This window comes from Atheta coriaria, unplaced genomic scaffold (genome assembly GCF_025399875.1).
Source record: "Atheta coriaria isolate IRGN ID8LTWV9N9 unplaced genomic scaffold, Caltech_Dcor_3.1 hic_scaffold_3_pilon, whole genome shotgun sequence".
NCBI lineage: Eukaryota > Metazoa > Arthropoda > Insecta > Coleoptera > Staphylinidae > Dalotia > Dalotia coriaria.
The window spans coordinates 8735870-8754816 of NW_027045445.1; the positions used below are offsets into that span (position 1 = coordinate 8735870).

General features: G+C 33.2%; 1 protein-coding gene across 1 annotated transcript in view; it reads right to left on the reverse strand.

Annotated features, from left to right (window-relative positions):
• The window catches only part of Exn (Ephexin), a 31513-nt gene that overhangs the window by 5196 nt on the left and 7370 nt on the right, over positions 1 to 18947 (reverse strand). The window contains exons 2-3 of the mRNA XM_065299615.1: positions 5414 to 7433; positions 4502 to 4602 (exon numbers count right to left, since the gene is read on the reverse strand). Coding sequence (XP_065155687.1) covers positions 4502 to 4602; positions 5414 to 7431 — 2119 coding nt within the window. The 5' untranslated portion in view covers positions 7432 to 7433. The remainder of the gene's footprint in view (positions 1 to 4501; positions 4603 to 5413; positions 7434 to 18947) is intronic.

An 18947-nucleotide genomic window follows, 5' to 3' on the forward strand; every position in this document is an offset into this window, starting at 1 on the left:
TTTTAACCATTTTAACCAACACGAATCTTTGTACTCTAACTAAAACTTGTTATTGAAGTGAAGGCTGTCGGCAGAGTGGCGGGCTCGCGTAACAACAATAACGTAACCGCGACTGTCGAACGCCGCGAACAAAGTGAAAGTACTGCACGGCGGTGCACAGGTTGACTTCGTGTACTCTGCGCAGAAGCCGAACGAGAACGCGCGAATGCCAAACCAAACCAGCGCCAGCACGACTCACGAGGTTGGAAGTTGGAACATTGGAAGTTGACCAACTGTTGGGTGTTCGGAGCAGCGAATTCAGAAGAGTCATGAGAGAGTCACGGGGCCATGAGCACACTCGGCAGCGGCATTTAATTTGCCGAATAATGAATGAGTACTGATCATGCGCGAGTAATGAGCGGAGTGCTTTCAAGAGCAGCTCGAAAATTCGTGTCAGCAGATGGGTAGATGGGATAAATGCCTATAAGTCCGTCAATTAACTCAAATTACAAAAGTATATGCTTTGGAAGCAGTCGTGCAGGTTCGATTAAAAAATTAAAGAGGAAATTAACAGCTGTTGCTATCATTTGAGGTTAGGTTGTTAGGTTATTAATGACTTTTTGGTATTTATTACTTTGGCTGGTGATAAAACAACTGAGTCATGGTGTGCGATTGTTTAATACCTGGGTTTGTTTCCAGAAGTTGATATACGCAAAATTTGCAATCAATTTGCAAGTCGACGAAACCGGTTTCAGCCTGTGTTACGGCGCGTGGCATGCCCTAACTGGTTGCCGGTTGGAAAATGCCGCGAATACGCTACGAAACTGTTGACATCGTGCTTGAATGCAGAAAATGCAGCGCTACACAACATTACTAGACAACTAGCCTACTTCCTCAACACAGCAGCATCACTCAACTAACCTGAGAGAATAACAACTGTCAAATCTGTCATATTCTCACAAAACGTCAAAAACAAAACAAAAAATCCTAAAAGCACTAAAAACACTAGGCAACTACCCTAGTTCCTCAACGCAGTACCATACCGATCTAACCGCACATATTGACAGCTGTCAAATCTGTCAAATTCTCACAAGAACGTCAAAAACAAAACAAAAAGCACTAAAACCACTAAAAACACTAGACAACTAGTCTAGTTGTTCAACGAAGTACCTGACTGAACTAACCGCACATAATGACAGCTGTCAAATCTGTCATATTCGCACAAAAACGTCAAAAATCAAAAAAAATATTCAACAACTTTTATATTCACGCAACACACACTAAGTATTAAGTAATTATATAATCAAATTACTTAGTTTCTATTCAATTAGCAGAAGTTAAGTAATACTTTAAAGCGTTAAAACATTAAATGTGTTTTTTGGATGAATTAAATTACTCTAACCTTGAACATTCGCCCGAACATGAACGTGTTTAAGGTAAAAAAAAGATCGTGCGTTGGAAAAAATCCGAACAGAAATTTGCATAAACATTAAGCGATATATAAATTATAAACGTAAGAAGTTCGAAAATGAAATCGTAACTCCAACCCACGAGCCGCCATCTTGGCCCACGCACGTGCTACACATGCATTTCATTTATAACTGCTTTGTAACATAAATTGAATTACTTCTCTTTCAAACACGTAGAGCCCATTATTATAATAAACGTGAAACGATTACAGGTATTATTAATATTTATATACAGTGTGTCTAATACAAGAAAAAAGTGATTTCGCGTGTTGAAATTAAAAGTTACTCTCACTTATGATTATATTTACGATTATAATAATTAAGAATATTATTCACATTTGTTAATTATTTATTGTTATTATTATTATTATTATAATAAATACGTGTATAATATGCACGCATTGTTTTCTGTTTTTTTTTGCGTTGCGCGTTGCATTGTATTTAATTAATTGGCATCGTGAGTGCAGGCAATTGTTTCTCGCTTCACAAGCAACAAAAGAAGGTGCAGACGTTCAGAAATGCAGAAATTCACATTCTTCTGATTCTATTTAATACTATTTCTGTAATTTTACTTTTAGTTTTATGTAGTGAAGTGTTGATTGCGGGTATTTCGCAAAAAAGAGCGCAGAATGAAAATTTTAGGTTAAGTAAAGCAATAATGGGGGTTTATCAACAAATTTACTCGTTGAAATGTCACCGGGAGGTTAGTTTAGTAAAAACAGTCGCGTGTTTGTCGCGAGAGCATAACCTAACCTACCAAAGTCACCTAACAAAGTTGAGTTAGTTACAACGTTTATAACTCAAGAACGGCTGGACAGATTTTGATGATCTATGATTTGTTTGATTCCTCTTGGTCCAGAATAAGAGAATAATTATTGAAATATTAAAAATTATGACTTTAAGGGTGTTAAATAAGAGATGAAAGTTGATATTGACATTTAATCATAGTTATAGTTAAATAATTGAACCCTAGATGGCGCTAAAGTGCATTATTATCATTTCTTATTTCTTTAAAATAAAATAACGAATTCTGGGTCCAAGAAACAAGAAAGTAAAAATTAATCACATTTTACTCCTAAGGTGAATTAATTGAGCAAAAACAAAAGCAAATCGAATCGTCAAAATGGCGGATGTTGTCATTAAACGAGCGTTTTTATTGTTTTGTCGTTTTCTATTTCGATTGTTTCACCTTGTAACATTTCACGACACTAATGTTACACTTCAAGTTGTCAAACAGCTCACCACAAAAAGTAAATCATGTGTGTAATGAACGATGACCACACTAATGGCTAAATTACCATTGTCTTTGTTTATTATTAAGTCTCATTCGTATGCGGTGAGTGAATGATATTGATATATTGGTTTTTGATTGAATGTCATTGATGCAAAGACGAAATGAAAGTCAACGCGGTGTAAATAATTTAATACGCGATGGTAACGGATGGTAATGGCGTCACTGATGGTATAATATTATGGTATAGTATTATTAATAACATAATAGTCATCTAGGCCAAGCCTCGGTTAATCTTTCGCGGCGCGTTGCGTCGGTCGTGCCGCGAGCTGTAGGAATCTGGGTGAGATGCTGATGTTGGTTGAGCTATCAGACGCATTCCGCAAACAGGTTTGTGTTTAGGTTTTCTAAGCAGCTAGCTATAAGTGCACATAACAGTGTAATGTAACAGTTAGTTCTCTTACCTACCTTACAGCTATTTATAGATACTCAAGTGATTACGCGCCAAATGTAAAATTGTAAAGGAGGAGATAATTTAAGACGTTGTAAGGTAAAAGTCTTAATATGTATAATGATTATCAATTTTTTCATCGATAGTGGATCTAATCTACTTTCAAAAGAGCGTAGGTTTATTTAAATAAGTGCACGTGCAGCTTTAGCACGTGCATTTTAATGTGACATGTCGGGTAAAAGTTTTTTTAGAAAATTAATTAATTATCAAGTTGCTGCTTTGGTATTTTTTCATTGAAAGTATCTACATTAATTTTAGAGGTCACAAAATCATATAAAATTATGTGACAAGTAATTAATCCTCTTTAATTCTAATAGATATTTTAAACGCGAGTGTATGGGTTAGTTTGTTTGTTTGTGACGCTTCCACGCAATAACCATTCAATCAATTTTGATACATTTTGGTATTTTGATAGTTTTGACCTAGGAAAAGAAAATAGGCTACTTTTCGTTGCTAAAATATAAGTTACAGGGTGTAAAATAAGGGATGAAAGTTGATATGGAGATTCAATCATAGTTATAGTCATATTATTCGAATCGAGATGGCGCTAATGTGTGTAATGTGCATTTGTCATGTTTTTAAATTAAAATTGAGAATTTTATTGTCGAATTCAGCACATAATAGGTCTTGAGCACAAAATCACTAGTCAGGAGTACGTTATATGCATTTTTATCAACGCGACGTTTAAAAATGTACAAAATTCAAATGTTCACATTTTGTGCAGAACACAACAAAGGCATTTGACCAAAGATCTTATCAAATAACAAAGAAACTAATACTCTATATTATGCAATGACGTTTGTTGAAATTAGTGCACGTGCAACTTTGTTATCTGCACTTTGGTAACACGACTCATGTTACAAATTAGAAACGTCCATTATAAACCAAATTAAAGTAGTTTGGTGTTTGGTGTCACCTTTTTCAAATGAAAGCAAACCCAAATAGATAAAAATCTTATCACACCAAAAAATACTAAACTAATTCTCATTATAATTTAACTGATAATAATGTATTTAGTACAAATTCAGATACGAGCATGTTAAAATGTTACCAAAACAATTCAATTATTGTTTAAAAATGAATCAGTCAATTAGGTAAACAAAAACGATCAACAAAAAGTTCATTAAGATAAAAATGTATTGTATAAATATAATAAAATGATAATTTAACTAATTAATTATATTCTGTTACTAAATTTATTAATATCCGTTAATTTATAATAGCAATTCACGCGGATCTCAACAACAAAACTTCTTTTGATAGTCGTGTATTATATTCCCGTTTAATTAAGTAATTAATTTCATTACTCACCGTGATTCATCTTCTTTGGCACTTTATTCCACTGCCCGCGGATTCTCTGCGACCATCCAGAGTTTTTCTTCGTGACTTTTTGGTGTCTTGCTTCACGCACTCTGCGAATTTACAAAAAAATAAAAATTTAACAATCTAAAGATAATTATTATATTAAAAATTGTTTAATATTTGATTGGATGCGTTATGAACGAGAGCAAAAGTTAGACTGAATGCACTCAAACCCGTGCAGCAATTAACCGCTAATTGGCGCAAAGAAGAAATTATTGAAATGAAATGCAGGTATGGCATGCAAAACATTTATCAAACTGCACGCATAAAAACAAAGAGAAAATGAACGTGATATCATCATAATGAGAAATGAAGAAAAATGATCACACTCGCAATATGATCAACGCAATGCCAACGCAAAGAAAAAAAACAAATCAAACTATGATTAGGATTGGATCACAATCACATTTTATGAGAAAAGTGCATTCGAGAGAAAAATGTGAAAGTGTTATTAATACCTACCACAAAGAAAAAGTTAATGCAATAAACAATTAACTTGAAATTAAAACAAAAAACAGAAACACAACTTCAAGTCAAAGATATTAGACATTTAACATAGGCAACCAAGCATACACCTAACAAACCTGCAATACTCAACAAAACAAACAAGTAATGTCGGTTGCATACAGTCACCTGTAACAGTTTCTAACAGTTCGAATTTCTCAAAGTAAAACAATACGAAACCGAGGAATAATAGTGAAATAAAGAGTTAATAACGGGCAATCAAAGCATAGGTGAGCGTATGTAAACCTGTAATTACAACATTCCATACAATAACCGTGACATAACCGTGTGTGGATTGTTGTGATTGCAGTGAATTAATGTTTTACAAACAATTTCAGATTATGAAGTCGTACTTACATGACGAATTTATTCTTTCGTGCATCATCGTCACACTCATGATCGGAAATATCCACCCAATCATCGCTACAGCCACTCAACTCACTGACAGCTTTAACACTACCACCATTTTGACTACTTCCGCTGAAACTAGCGCAACTACCACCGCCAATATAAGTATCCAGTACTTCTTCTGCCCAACTAGTAATAGATCGACCATAAATACTATTACTTTGTTGATCGGATTGCACAGAGTGCACAGAAATGGAATTTCGTTTCTTGTCGCATTCCAGCCGACTTCCACCGTAGATACTTTCGTAATTATCATCACGTTTACTATAAATACTCTCGTAATAATTAGATTCGTCGTTTTCATACTCGATAGATGGCGTTGATGATGCAGAAGATGGCGGACGAGGTGGTAATGGCTCATGTTGATTCCTAGATAAACCAGCAGAGCTTTTTCTTGATCGAAACCGGTCAGAAGATTGACGTGAACATCTTGATAAAGATTCATAAATATTTTCTTCGTGGGAATCCTCCTGGGGTGTTTCCGGAGGCACTTCCGGTATTTCATAATCATCATCAGTGGTATTATTGATGATTTGATCGACAGGTGGCGTTGGCGTCGCCAAAGTAGTATAAATCTGTGATATTTTATTCGTACGCGGCGGTAATGGCGGCACTTCTTCACTTTCCACCTTTTTATCATCATTATTCAAGGTTATGTTATTGGAATCATCCTCAGGAGGCACTACAAACTCATAATCATCGTCCAAAGTGTCATTTTCAACCTTTTTGACATCTAGTGTATAAATACTAACGCCATCTGTGGTTTTACATTCATAATCAACTTTATTCACGGTTGTATCAATTAATTCACTTAATTTACTCGATGATAAACGTGTTTGTTGATAACGCGCGAATTTCTGACACTCGTAGTTACTCTCACAGCGTTTAAGTGTTGCCATTGGCAAACTCACCACTTGTAGTTCATCGGTGACGTCGCACGCGTCCATCTTGTGGTCGTCGGTCGGCGCCGATGTGTCTCGATTACCGCTCGCGATTGAACTGACGACGCTCGGCGACGCGTCGTCGACGTTACCACGCCGATTATTATTATCGTTACGTAAATCCGTAACAATGGCGCTGTTACATCGTGGCATCTCCACGATGCGATCGCCGTCAATTGTGCCGCAAGTATTACCGCCATTGTTCAATTTCTTTTGCAAGCGCATGCGTTTCTCCTGATTGCGCATCGCGATCGCCTTGGCGTCGAACGTCTTTGCTGCCACCTGGGGTTTTACCCCATCACTAACGCCACCAGATGGTGTTGATTCACTTTTAGGGGATTTTAGTGTGCATTTCTGTTCGAAGATGGCGATGGCTGCTTTGACACTGTTATTGCTTTCTTTAGCTTTTGTATCAATTTTCTTTTGTGTTTCTTTGGCACTGGGCCTGCGTTTTAGGTTCTGACTATTACGTTTGATCACTCGGGCTTTTTCGGTTGTAGTCGTGCCGCGTTGTTCGTCAAGCTCATTGTATTTCTTTGTCAATTCTTGGACTAAATTCAGTTTTGGTTCGGGTGCTTTTCGGCGATAAATCGAAGCGTTTTTTCGTATTTTGAAACTAATTTTCTTCGTGGGGCGTCGAGGGTTAACATCATCGGTGTTTTGATTGGACGAGGCGGAGCTTAATCTTGTCAATACTTCTTTTTTACTCTGAACGTCATTTTTGGTTGGTTTAACCTCAATTATTGACTTTTCCTCACATAACCTATCTTCTTCTTCATCTCCACCTGTGTTTTGTTGGCGTAGGAATAATTTCCGTGATTCCTCCAACTTTTTACGCACTTGTGAGAACGTTGAATGCTCCAGATTGAACTTATTCGTCGGCGTGGGCGATTTGATTGGTGTTATCGGCTTCTGAGTGATTGCAGGTGATTGTCCAGAACGAACGCTCGGCGCCGACTGAATGTTGTTGGTTGTGGCAGGAAATTGCCAATTCGGTTGACTTTGGGTCTGGGTCGCTGTCGCCATCACTGCAACAATATTCAAACATTAGCGAATAGCGTCAACACCGGCCTATCAATCATCGTTCGGCGTATTTTAGCTAAACAAATTGATGCGTGCTTTTGTTAGTCATCACGCTTCCTGGCATACGTGCGAAAACAACAACAATAGTGTCGAATTCATGCGATAAATATGAAGATATAGAAGAAGTTTACAGAGAATGAGGTGCTTTTTGGATGGCGGTATCATTTGCAATACAATACGCTGCACAACAAATTACGTATTGTCATCAACATGATCGCGAAATAATATTGATAAGTCACACTCATCCGAGTAGAAAATATTTTGTAATTGCATCTAGTGAACAAATCATTTTGACTCATAAGTATTGATAATCTATTCATAGTAATGTTATAAACTAGTTGTGCATCACAAGTGCAGTGTAGCGCCATCTATATTTGAACTATCCAACAAAAACTATGATTAATTTTCCATATTAATTATTATCCATTTTAACACCTTCTAAAATTATAATTTTTGATCTTTTAATAGTTATTCTCTTATTCAGGGCATAGACGAATCCAATAAGTCATAGATTATCAAAATCTGTCCGGCAGTTCTTGAGTTATAAGTGTTGTAACTAACACGACAATGTTATACCTATATGTATATAGGTATATAGATATAGAAGATTCTAAAGAATGTTTTTCTCCTTGTTTTACATGCCTACACAACTAAATTAATTTAGATTCATTTAAAATTGTAGTTTTTCCTCGTAAAACACTTCAAAAAGATTAAATATGGAATGAAAATTGATATAGATATTCAATCATAGTGATAGTTATACAATTCCAACCCAGATGGCGCGCGAATATACTCAGTATCGTGCAAGCTCCAACAACACTTCTAAAATGTGTCATTTTTATTGGTATGCAACCAAATTTACATCAAAACATCTGCATACTGAAATGCTCTACATTATTACTAAAATATAACTCCACACTAAACGCCATAACCGTTAATTATATCTCATAGCTTCCACTGTTATAAATATAATAATTAGCACGTGAATGGCAGACGTTATGCTCGATTAGACACAATCTCACAACATAAAACAAAAGACAGTCACAGCAAGCCATTAATACATTTCTTTCTTTCTGCTTCATTATACCGCCTGTGATTATAGTGTCTTCATTCACTACTTCCTCTTGTAAACGTTTCGATGCTTAAATTGTCACAATTAACCTAATAATACACACGCAAAAGTATAAAAAATAAATTAACACAAACAAATTCAGCTCCTCATTATGCGCGCTCGTATTTTTGATTGCATCGATTTAAAATCGCAGCGAATGGTAGTTGTACCACATTTGCCAGCGAATATTAAACTGGAAAGAGAACAATCGACGTTTTAAGGTTATTTGATTTGAGCTATAATAAAACAAAGCACCTGCAAGACATTGGCCTGATTAGCCTCACTGAAGAATCAAGATATGTGATCTGTGATCAGTGATAACAATTTAATTATATAGGATTAAAACCGGTAATGAAGAATTTTATCATGAAACGCATTCCAGAAACATAAATTTTATTTATCACTATGTATGCAACTAAATATTGTGTTAAATGTTTGTGTTATGCAACCCAACAAACACTTATTTTATTTTATTACTTTTCACACTTAAATTTAAGTAATCGCACTATTTAAGCCAAGAAAACGTTAAAAATCACTGAAAAATCATGATTTGAAATAAAATTTCACTAAATTTATTTAAAACAGACAATCTAGTTGAAGAATTTTAACGTGAAACGAGTAATAGCAATGTAAGAGTTAAATTTTTGTCTATATGCAACCCAACGTACAATTATTCCATTTTATTTTTATTTTCTCACATGAATTAAACTAATGCCACTATTTAACCAAAGAAAATACAAAAACTAGGCCAAACACTTGCTCCGGCTGCCTCAGATGCTAGCATATTGAGTTCACTTTCAAGAAAAGTGTTTCAGAGACATTCCAACGCCAAGTGCAATGTTTTGACTCTAATCGGAATATAATAAACTCCGAATGGTAATTGCCATCGTATAAAACGCTATCGCCGGCCGCCTTGGACATGGACATTGAACATGAACGTGAAATATAATAAAATTAAAGTGAATGTACTCATATAATTCTTGTGTCTTGCAGTGCTTAGATTGGGAACAGTGAATTCCTAGCTCTCCGTTACTATGACTATACTAATAAGGCAAAGAAAAAGGCGCTGCCTCGAAAAGTCGACCAGGAAGAAAGCACTTCTCGCTTCTTAAATAAATGTATCAGGTGGAGAATCACAGAATACGATCGAAAGAGAGTCGTGTGTCTGTCGGCAGTGAGTAATAAGCGAAATTGTTCAATGGACCATAAAGTTTACTCGACTTTTCGAACGCATTTTTTCATTTTGTGTGCAGTAAATACTTTTCCACGGAAATTAAAACTCATAATTGTCGCAGTACTATTTAACTAATCATAAAATGTTTAATGTGGTGAAATTATGAATGTTTGGAGACATTTCTAGGTAAAATACGGCGACATTGTAGTAAAAGTGGACTAACGACAAGAAATTATGTCGAAAATTAAGGACGACGGTTTGTTTTAAACATTTTAAATGTTTAGACACGTTTATAAGCATCTAGAAAATACTACACACGTAAGTGTAACATTTTACAACTAAAAAAACCTCAAAAACACGAATTATTTGTGTTGGTAATGAATATTGGCGGATTCATTATAGGCAACCCATTTTTCTTTGCTTTAAAAGTAGAAAAAACATGTTTTATTGTGTTTTTTTCTTTGGCAAACTTCTTGAAAGTAGCTTCTTCGTGTTTACGTTTACTCGTGACTCATCCCTGTAATATTCCGGTCGCTGAGAGGGCACTGCTACTCTAATCGTCCGCACTTACACGCGCCACGAAGAACAAGAACAACAAGTCCAAAAGGTTCAAGAAGCCGATGGAGAAAAACCGGCGCATCTTCACATCGCTTTCAACCTGTTATTAGCTGTTATTATTTAGCATTTGACCTTTTGCTTTTACATTTTGCAAATTCATCTGCTGTTCAATGTCTAAATATTTACAATAGACATAACAATCGACCCACGAAACGAAAAGTTTGTTTATTTTGCATTTCTTGCAATAATTTGAGTAAACAAATCGTAAAAACGTTAAAAATTCATTAGCAACCCAAAATACACCTAACTATACATACGTCACATCAATTTTTATGACATAGATGGCGTTGTTTGACAAATTAACCAAAAAACGATAATTTTAGCTCAAAAATGTGAAATCTTCAAGAAAAACCGCAATGTGTTTTTGACTTACTCTACGAGTTGTAATCGTGAAAGAAACCCATGACTAAACTGCTGTGTGACTTGTATTGCGACAGTGAAACGCAATTGACGCAAAACTCGCTTTCAAAGCGATATCAATCAATCGATGAGTCACCCTCGTGCCGGACATTATCGGACGATTAAAAATCAAAGTGCTCAAAAAAATAAAATCAAGAATTGAAAGTCGTTAATGCGTATATATAGAAAAGACGATACTTTTAAATCAGGTAACACTTAACTTACTTAGCATTTAATCGCAATTGACCGCGCTTAACTCTCAACTCATCTTCAAGCTGTCAAAAAGATGAAATTGAGCGTTTATAAATTGAAAATAAATTGGAAACTTGTTTAGAAAACAAATGAGACTGTGAATTGATTATAAACTGATTGAAATTTCAAAAATTTCGAAAAATAAAATAAAAAATTTAATAATATAAAGATTGTTAGTATATTTAAGTAGAATATTATGTTTTATACGTGATATATTGTTTATTTTTATTGATAAATTGTCATTGTAGCTGTCATTTACAATTTAGGTTATGTGTAATAATGTAGGCCAACCACTTTACACCTTCAAACGATCTAACGACACAACACTTACAAACAAATTTAATTCTCTTGCAACTTATGAATCGTTTTCTATTTTTAACTTTTAATCGATCCTCGCTGTAATTATTTACGATCATACATGATACATGTTCATAAAAGTTATGTTCGCTCATAAATTCCAAGTGTGATTAAATTTTTCGTTTTTACTAACAATATGTCTCGAAACCCGGCGAAATAAAAACGAAAACGTAAATTAAATATTTGTACATAAATTTTGTGTAAGCGGAAAAAATGTTAGTTTCACACGATTATTTTTTTCACTTAATTATTTAAGATTTGAGCAATACAACACGAAATTTCATTTATTCTATAAATAAAAAGTTTTCTTGCCTAATTATTATGTTTGAATATAAAAAGATTAAGAAATTAAACATTAAAGATTAAAAGGTGAGATTAACTCTTAAATCTTAAAAAATATCATAGATAATTATCATAGTGATTAGTAATTATAATTAGCATATTTCGTGTTTGATTAATGTTTGATAAATGCGTTATCACATGATGTTAATCATGATTTGATGGAATTTTTTGGTGAATTAATGATGTATAAATAAATAAGTCATAAAATGCTGAATAAACGATGTGTAAATAAAATGTAAATTGCACGAGTGAAAGGCTGGGAAGGATGAAGGATGAGAAGTTGAAAAAAACGTGATATTTTAACGGTGACGAGAACGAAAAATATTGTAATGAAATCATTATAAAAATAGAAAATAGAAGCGCAGCGAAACGTAAAGAAATCTGAAGAAAAGTGAAGACATCGAGATGATGAATATTTTGATTGAATTCACGCAAGACAAGGGAAACATGAGACACGAGCCACGAGACACGAGATGACAATGACAATTTGTAAACAAAATATACTCATATAAAACCATGTTATAATGATGGGAAAAACGAAATCGTGTTCAAAATTGATGTAACATTGTAACATTGAATTAGTTTTTTATTAATTACTCGTAAATTAATCAACTTAGGTCGATGTTTTCTTCGGAAATATGTCCAGCAGTAAATTCTCTATCAGAAAGTGTATTATATTGTATCATATTTCTATCAAAAGATACAGACCTATTTGAGTCAATTTTCAAAACTTCTGAATATTTACTTTTTAATTTTTAGTTTTTTAACAATTATTCGTAAACTAATTAATTTACTTATTAATTACTTATTATTTACTTGATGCATTCTTCAGAGTTATATTCACAATTAAATTCTCTATTAGAAAATGTAAAACAATTTATTGTAGCAATTTTCTATCAAAAGATATAGACCAATTTGTGTCAATTTTCTAAATTTTTAACAAATTTTTCTGTTTTTACATTTTTCTCTATTTAATTACTTAAAAATTATAGTAATTTCAAACTAAGTAAGAAAGTTATTTTAATGTTGAGTTTTCCCTTTGTGCCCTAAGGCAGCAGCCGTCTGTCGACTTCGAGGAATTATCATCTCAAAGGGAAAAGAAAGTTAACTTTTTTTAACTCGACTGACTTGAATGAAAACAAGTATAAAAAATTACGTTAAAAGTGCATTCGGAACGCGTTCGGATGAAAGTCCGTCAATAATTTACAATATGGCCAAAGGTTGTTTCATCATTCATCAACGCAATGCATCACAACGCATAAAATGTCAATAATTTAAATATTTTCATTCTGGCAAGCGAAAGAGTCTACAATCAAGCACGAAATGAAAGTAAACTGACTAAAAAAGTCAAAGAAAATTCAAGTTTCATAAATTTAGTCTATCTACCTAATAGTAAACATTTTATTTGCATGTTTCTTATTTTACCCTATGCTTTGAGTTGCGGTATAAGCTTCGAACATAGTAAACCTTAACAAAATATATAAAATTTCATTTTTGCAAATAAAAGCATTCATTATTTGCACTTTAATTTTAAATCAACTGCAATTTTATTACTTATTACCTTTTATATTACATTTAATTACGATAGAAAATAAAAGTAATTAATAATTTTCTAAGAGAAAACAAACAGGAAAAAGTTTTCGATGATTATGATAAATTTGTTCAAAGTAACTAAAAAATTAGTGCTCACAAGCGTAGAATTTCTGATTATATCAGCAGCGATCAGCGAATTTAACTTATAACTACAACATATTGTTATAATTTATTTGCAATATTACAACAAATGATTGCCGGCGTGCCCAGTCTGGCAACGCACACAATGAATGCTAATTAGTATAACAAGTTTATTAAACTTGCTTCAATTAACCACCAACACACATAAAACACATCCACACACATAAAAATAATCCTTTGTGGTTGCAACCAAGAATGAAAATTAACGTTGCAATTATTGCTTGTAATTGAAGAGAGCAGATGAATGTAAAGTACAAGTAATGCACGGACGAACGGACGTGTAAGTGCGAGTACACTGAGTCTATATTTAGAAATTACGAGTGCACTGAACAAGTGAATATGAATCGGTCGTAAAAAGTGATGAAGTTGCAGTTTGTGTAAGTGTAAACACGGAAAACAAGTAAAAACAAAATCATAAAATTGTTCATAATTTGTGTGCGTTTAATGAAATCAATAAAATTTAATAATAAATGTGTGATATATAAATAAACAGCTTGGAACAATGGGGTATTGTCAAAGATTGCGTTAAGCATTGTGTAAAGAATAAATCATAAATAAAATACTATACTTTATAGATATAATTTTTTGAGATAAATCAAAGTGGCGTTAGTTAGAACAATTATAACTCAAGAACGGCTGGACAGATTTTGATGATCTATGCTTTGTTGGATTGATCTAAGTCCAGAATAGAAGTAACTAATAAAATATCAAAAATTATGACTTAAAGGTTATTAAATAAGGGATGAAAGTTGGTATAGCGATTCTATCATAGTTATAGTTAAATTATTGAGTCAGAGATGGCGCTAAAGTATATTATTAGCAGTTCTTGCAATTTGTTCGCCTAATGCACGTTAAATGATAATATTACAACAATTAATTAATACAAAATAGCATAATGATTATCATTTTTCCAAAAATATGACAGCTGCTTCCTGAATTAAATCTAAAAATATGCAGGAAGTGGGATATGAATCAAAATACTGTATATACATGCTGATAATAAAATGCAGGGGCTAAGCGAATTGTGAGTCACCATTTGCATACACGTATACAATCACAATGCCAATTTATTTGCGTCTATATCAACTTATTAATCAAACATTGCGTCAATGAAACTATTCAAATGTGTGAGTGTGTGTGTACCCTTTTCACGCGTGAATTATCCAATCAATTATGATAGGTTTTAGTGGAGAGATATGGCTCAATTATAGAGAAAAATACTACCTTTTGTATCGAAGATGAAACTTGAAGGAAGTAAGTAACGTGTTAGTTACAACTTTTATAACTCAAGAACGGCTGGGCAGATTTTGATGATCTATGATTATTTGGATTCGTATCTGTCTCAAATAGCAGAATAACTATTAAAATGTCAAAAATTATGACTTAAAGGGTCTTAAATAAGAGATGAAAATTAGTATAGAGATTCATTCATAGTTATAGCTAAATAATTAAATCCTAGATGTCGCAAAAGTGCATTATTAGCATTTCTCATTTCTTTATTATTAATTATTTAATTTTTACTAAAAACTATGTGGAAAAAGTCGCGGGCAAAAGCTAATAAATGATAAATATTACATAATTACCGTTACCTTTATGATGCCAACCAAAATGGCACTAAAAGTCAATTATTATCATTAAATACAAAGATAAATCACTAATTTATTTGGACCTCCACGTGTTTAAATATCATAATTCAACATAAATAGTTTTTTGCTAATTAATTAATAATTATAACTGTGAATACCAATACTCGCATGGTGCAATGTCATGACTATAAAATTATGTACATTTAATTTATTTATTTCTATTGTTAATATTTCATTTTAAAAATATGCTAAAGTTCAAGTGCAAGTGTTTTGTTTTGTTGTAACATTGTTGTTGTTTTTCCTTCGCATTCTGTGCTAATCAACTTTAAACAAAACAATATTATTATTAATAATAATATTTAACTATATTCAACTACAAGTTTAAGTTAAAGTTTGACTAAAACGTTTACATTGATTAATATTAATACTGATAAATTAATAAATTAATAATTATCTGCTCTCTTGTTTTGCTCTTCATAGAGGAATTTGCAAGGATGATAAGAGAATGACAAACTCACATTAATTAAACATACATACTTGCCTACATCAACATTCTAAATATATTATTATTAAAAATTAGTTAAACAATGGAAGGTTGATGAGAACCCGTATCATTGGCGGATATAAACAAAGATCTTTATGTTTTATGTGAACTTGAAAACTTGAAAATAAATTACAATGCACAAATAACTTTCAATTTATAATTTTGAATCAATTTTCACTTTTTGAAAACTTATTTACCTACATATACACATATGAAAGTCTAGGTGATAAATTTTTCTTCAAATTTCCAAACGTTTCCAAACGCATAAATTCGACATAAATTTTATGCAAACCAAGCTCGGACTGAATATTAATGAAAATCGGTATTTCCGAAGACACTCTACGAATACTCTAATCATGGTACGAATCTTAATCGATTTTACGGACTTAAATTTCGAATTTTAAACTTTCCCGTTGCGCGCTTTGTAGGTATGAATTTCAATTTAGCAAAGTGCATTGAAGAAAGAAGGTTTGTTTGTGGTAAAAATTTCACGCATTCGCACCTCGACCGAGGCATAAATTAAATACGCATTAAATTCAATCGAAAGAATGTACGCGATAAATACGCGTGAAAAGTGTACAAAACGCCGGCGAATATTGAACAATATGAAAGTTTATAAAGCAGAAGAATTAAATTTCAATTTTGAGGATTAATCAATTTAAAAATAAGTAATACCTCTTTTAACGTTAAATCTGTTAACAATATCTTAATTTAATAAAATTTAACCATAAATAAAGTCACTGAAAGTGATAATTTCCAATAGATAGCGTCACACAGTAAAATAAACATAAAGAAAGCAATTATGAGATTTTTAGTATGTTTGTGACGGATTCACGGAAAACCCAGTGAAACAATTTTGATAAAATGTGGTATAAAGATATTTTTGACCATAGAAAATAAAATAGGCTACTTTTTGTTGCAATAATATACATTTAAGGCCGTAAAATCAAAGAAAAGACTAAATAGTGCTATAATCAGAGTTTTAGTTATATAATTCATACCCAGATGGCGCAAAAGTGCATTATTAGCATTTCTCATTTCATTACATTGAAATCGAGAATTTTAATGAAGAATTGCTAAAAATGTAAAAAATTAATACCATACAACTCAGTTTTAATAATATGTGGGTGCATTTACAGGTATTTATTCTGTCCGTTCCATTGTTCACCATATACGCCATTTTAATACCTCAAATACTTACCAGTTTTAGTTATGCATCGAACGTTTTTTTCGGTGCGCGAATTTCACGTCTCCTCACATCACCTTTCGCAAATTCGCGCAACGATTCATAGCGATTGTTTGCAGAGCGCACTCACGTGATTTGCTCGATGGCACGGCCCACCTGAGACGCATACCGAATGCGAAGCGTCGCGCATGATTTCGCCGCGTTTGCTTTTCGCATTGTCGCCGAAATTCAAGGCAAAGCGCATGGTGATCTTCAGACGTTGAACTTGAACCGAACGGCAGACATAATCCGCGCGCGCGCACCGTGCGCCGTACCCAATAACTGTACATTTCGTACGTTTCGAGTTGAATAAACACTTAAATATGTTTTAAACAGATTATAAAGATTTTATGTTCAACAAAGAAACAGTAAATAGCAATTACCGTGAAAAAATGACGGAAAAGTTGAAAAAACTATTCAATTTTGTTTGTTTTGAGGTTAAGTAGTAGTAAATGCGTATGATTTGGTTGAAATCAATTTGTAATGCTTGTATTTCCATAAAGAATTCGTGCAAATTAATAAACAAAGACATTTTTAATGTTTTTGACAGGTTTAGACCTCTAACGGCTATATTGTAACTAAAATCATGCACATTTGGTTGCCTATATGTCACAAAGTTTAGTTCTGGACAGAAAAACTTAAATGGAATTGTGACATTCTTTTTCTGGCCTTCAGAATATCGAACAACATTTTTTATACGTTTTTATATGAAATATTAATTTAATATTAAATGTTAATTGATATTAAAAAAGAAACTGTTACTGCATTCTACAAAAACAACACGACGTTATAACTATAACTTCTACGCATGCGCAATAGCAAAAAATGACAATAAGTAATCAAATTTAAAGAATGTAAAGTGTTTGAAAGTTAAATATTTAAATATCAACCACCTGCTACATTTATTCACTGATAACTTTTGTTTCCAGTTCGCTTTTCATCCAATAAAATTACTTTTATGCAAACAACTGTCCATCAAGCATCATTCAGTTCACAACCAAAGCATAAAGCATCAAAAGAAAAAAGAAGATAATGCATCGTATCATAATGCAACCTGGTATCGTGCACCATGTGCGCGATGGGAGATGTGAGAATAAAATTCCAACAACAGCCACCAGGACCGTACTCAATCACGTCATCAGCAAAAAAATGAGGTTATGTACGAGTGGGCGGAGCAAATCATACAAATTATAACAAAAACATCGATTTTCAGCATAAAAATGTAAAAAATGTTACAATGCGGTTCTGATGACGCAAAAATGATGATAATAATAAACAAACCTTCATCTGCTGATTTCCGACTCACCACAAGAGATGCATTTACAGTTATAAGACATTTAAAACACGCACCTGTGAGTATCTTTCATGCGAAGTACAGTATTACATAGCTTTATAGTAGTTATACAATCAGTAAGCACTACTAGGAGAAAAAGTACTCTCGGTCGTTGTTAAAGTCGTTAAGAATCTGCACAGCGAGACAAAAGCATGCATTTCCTGACTTGCGCAGTAAAACTTCTTGCAATATCAACTTTACCCGCAGTATAAATATCTAAACCAATAAGTAAGCCAAGAAACACGCTACTAGGGAATGAAAATACATAAATAAGTAAAGAATAGGTTGTGAGTTGGTAAGCAGGATGAAGTCACCGAGAAACACGGCGTGAATGCCTACGTGAGCAGCGAGGTTGGTTCTCAACGCGAACGTGAATGTGAATCAGGTGGAATGCGCCTTGAAGTCTACAAGCTGCGTGCCGACATAAATCTCAGCATCATAGAAATGCTATTGAAAATTGTAACGATGTCAAACCGGGACTGAGACCATTACAAATTGTTACAAATTACGAATTAAGATGCATTGGAATATTTAAGAGTAATTTGACATTGAACTAAAAAGAAAATCACGATGAAATTCATTTAATATCAAGAGAAATATTTTTAACTGTAATATTATTCATATGAGTATTGGTTAAGTGTGTATTTGGTTGCATATGTTATGCATGATTGGGTGTAACGCGTATTAGTTGATTTTCTAACTGTTTCGCAACTGGTCTGAATATTGTGTCGCATGCTTCGCCACAGGCGGATAATTTCTTCAATTAATCGAGCGTGCCTTCTCT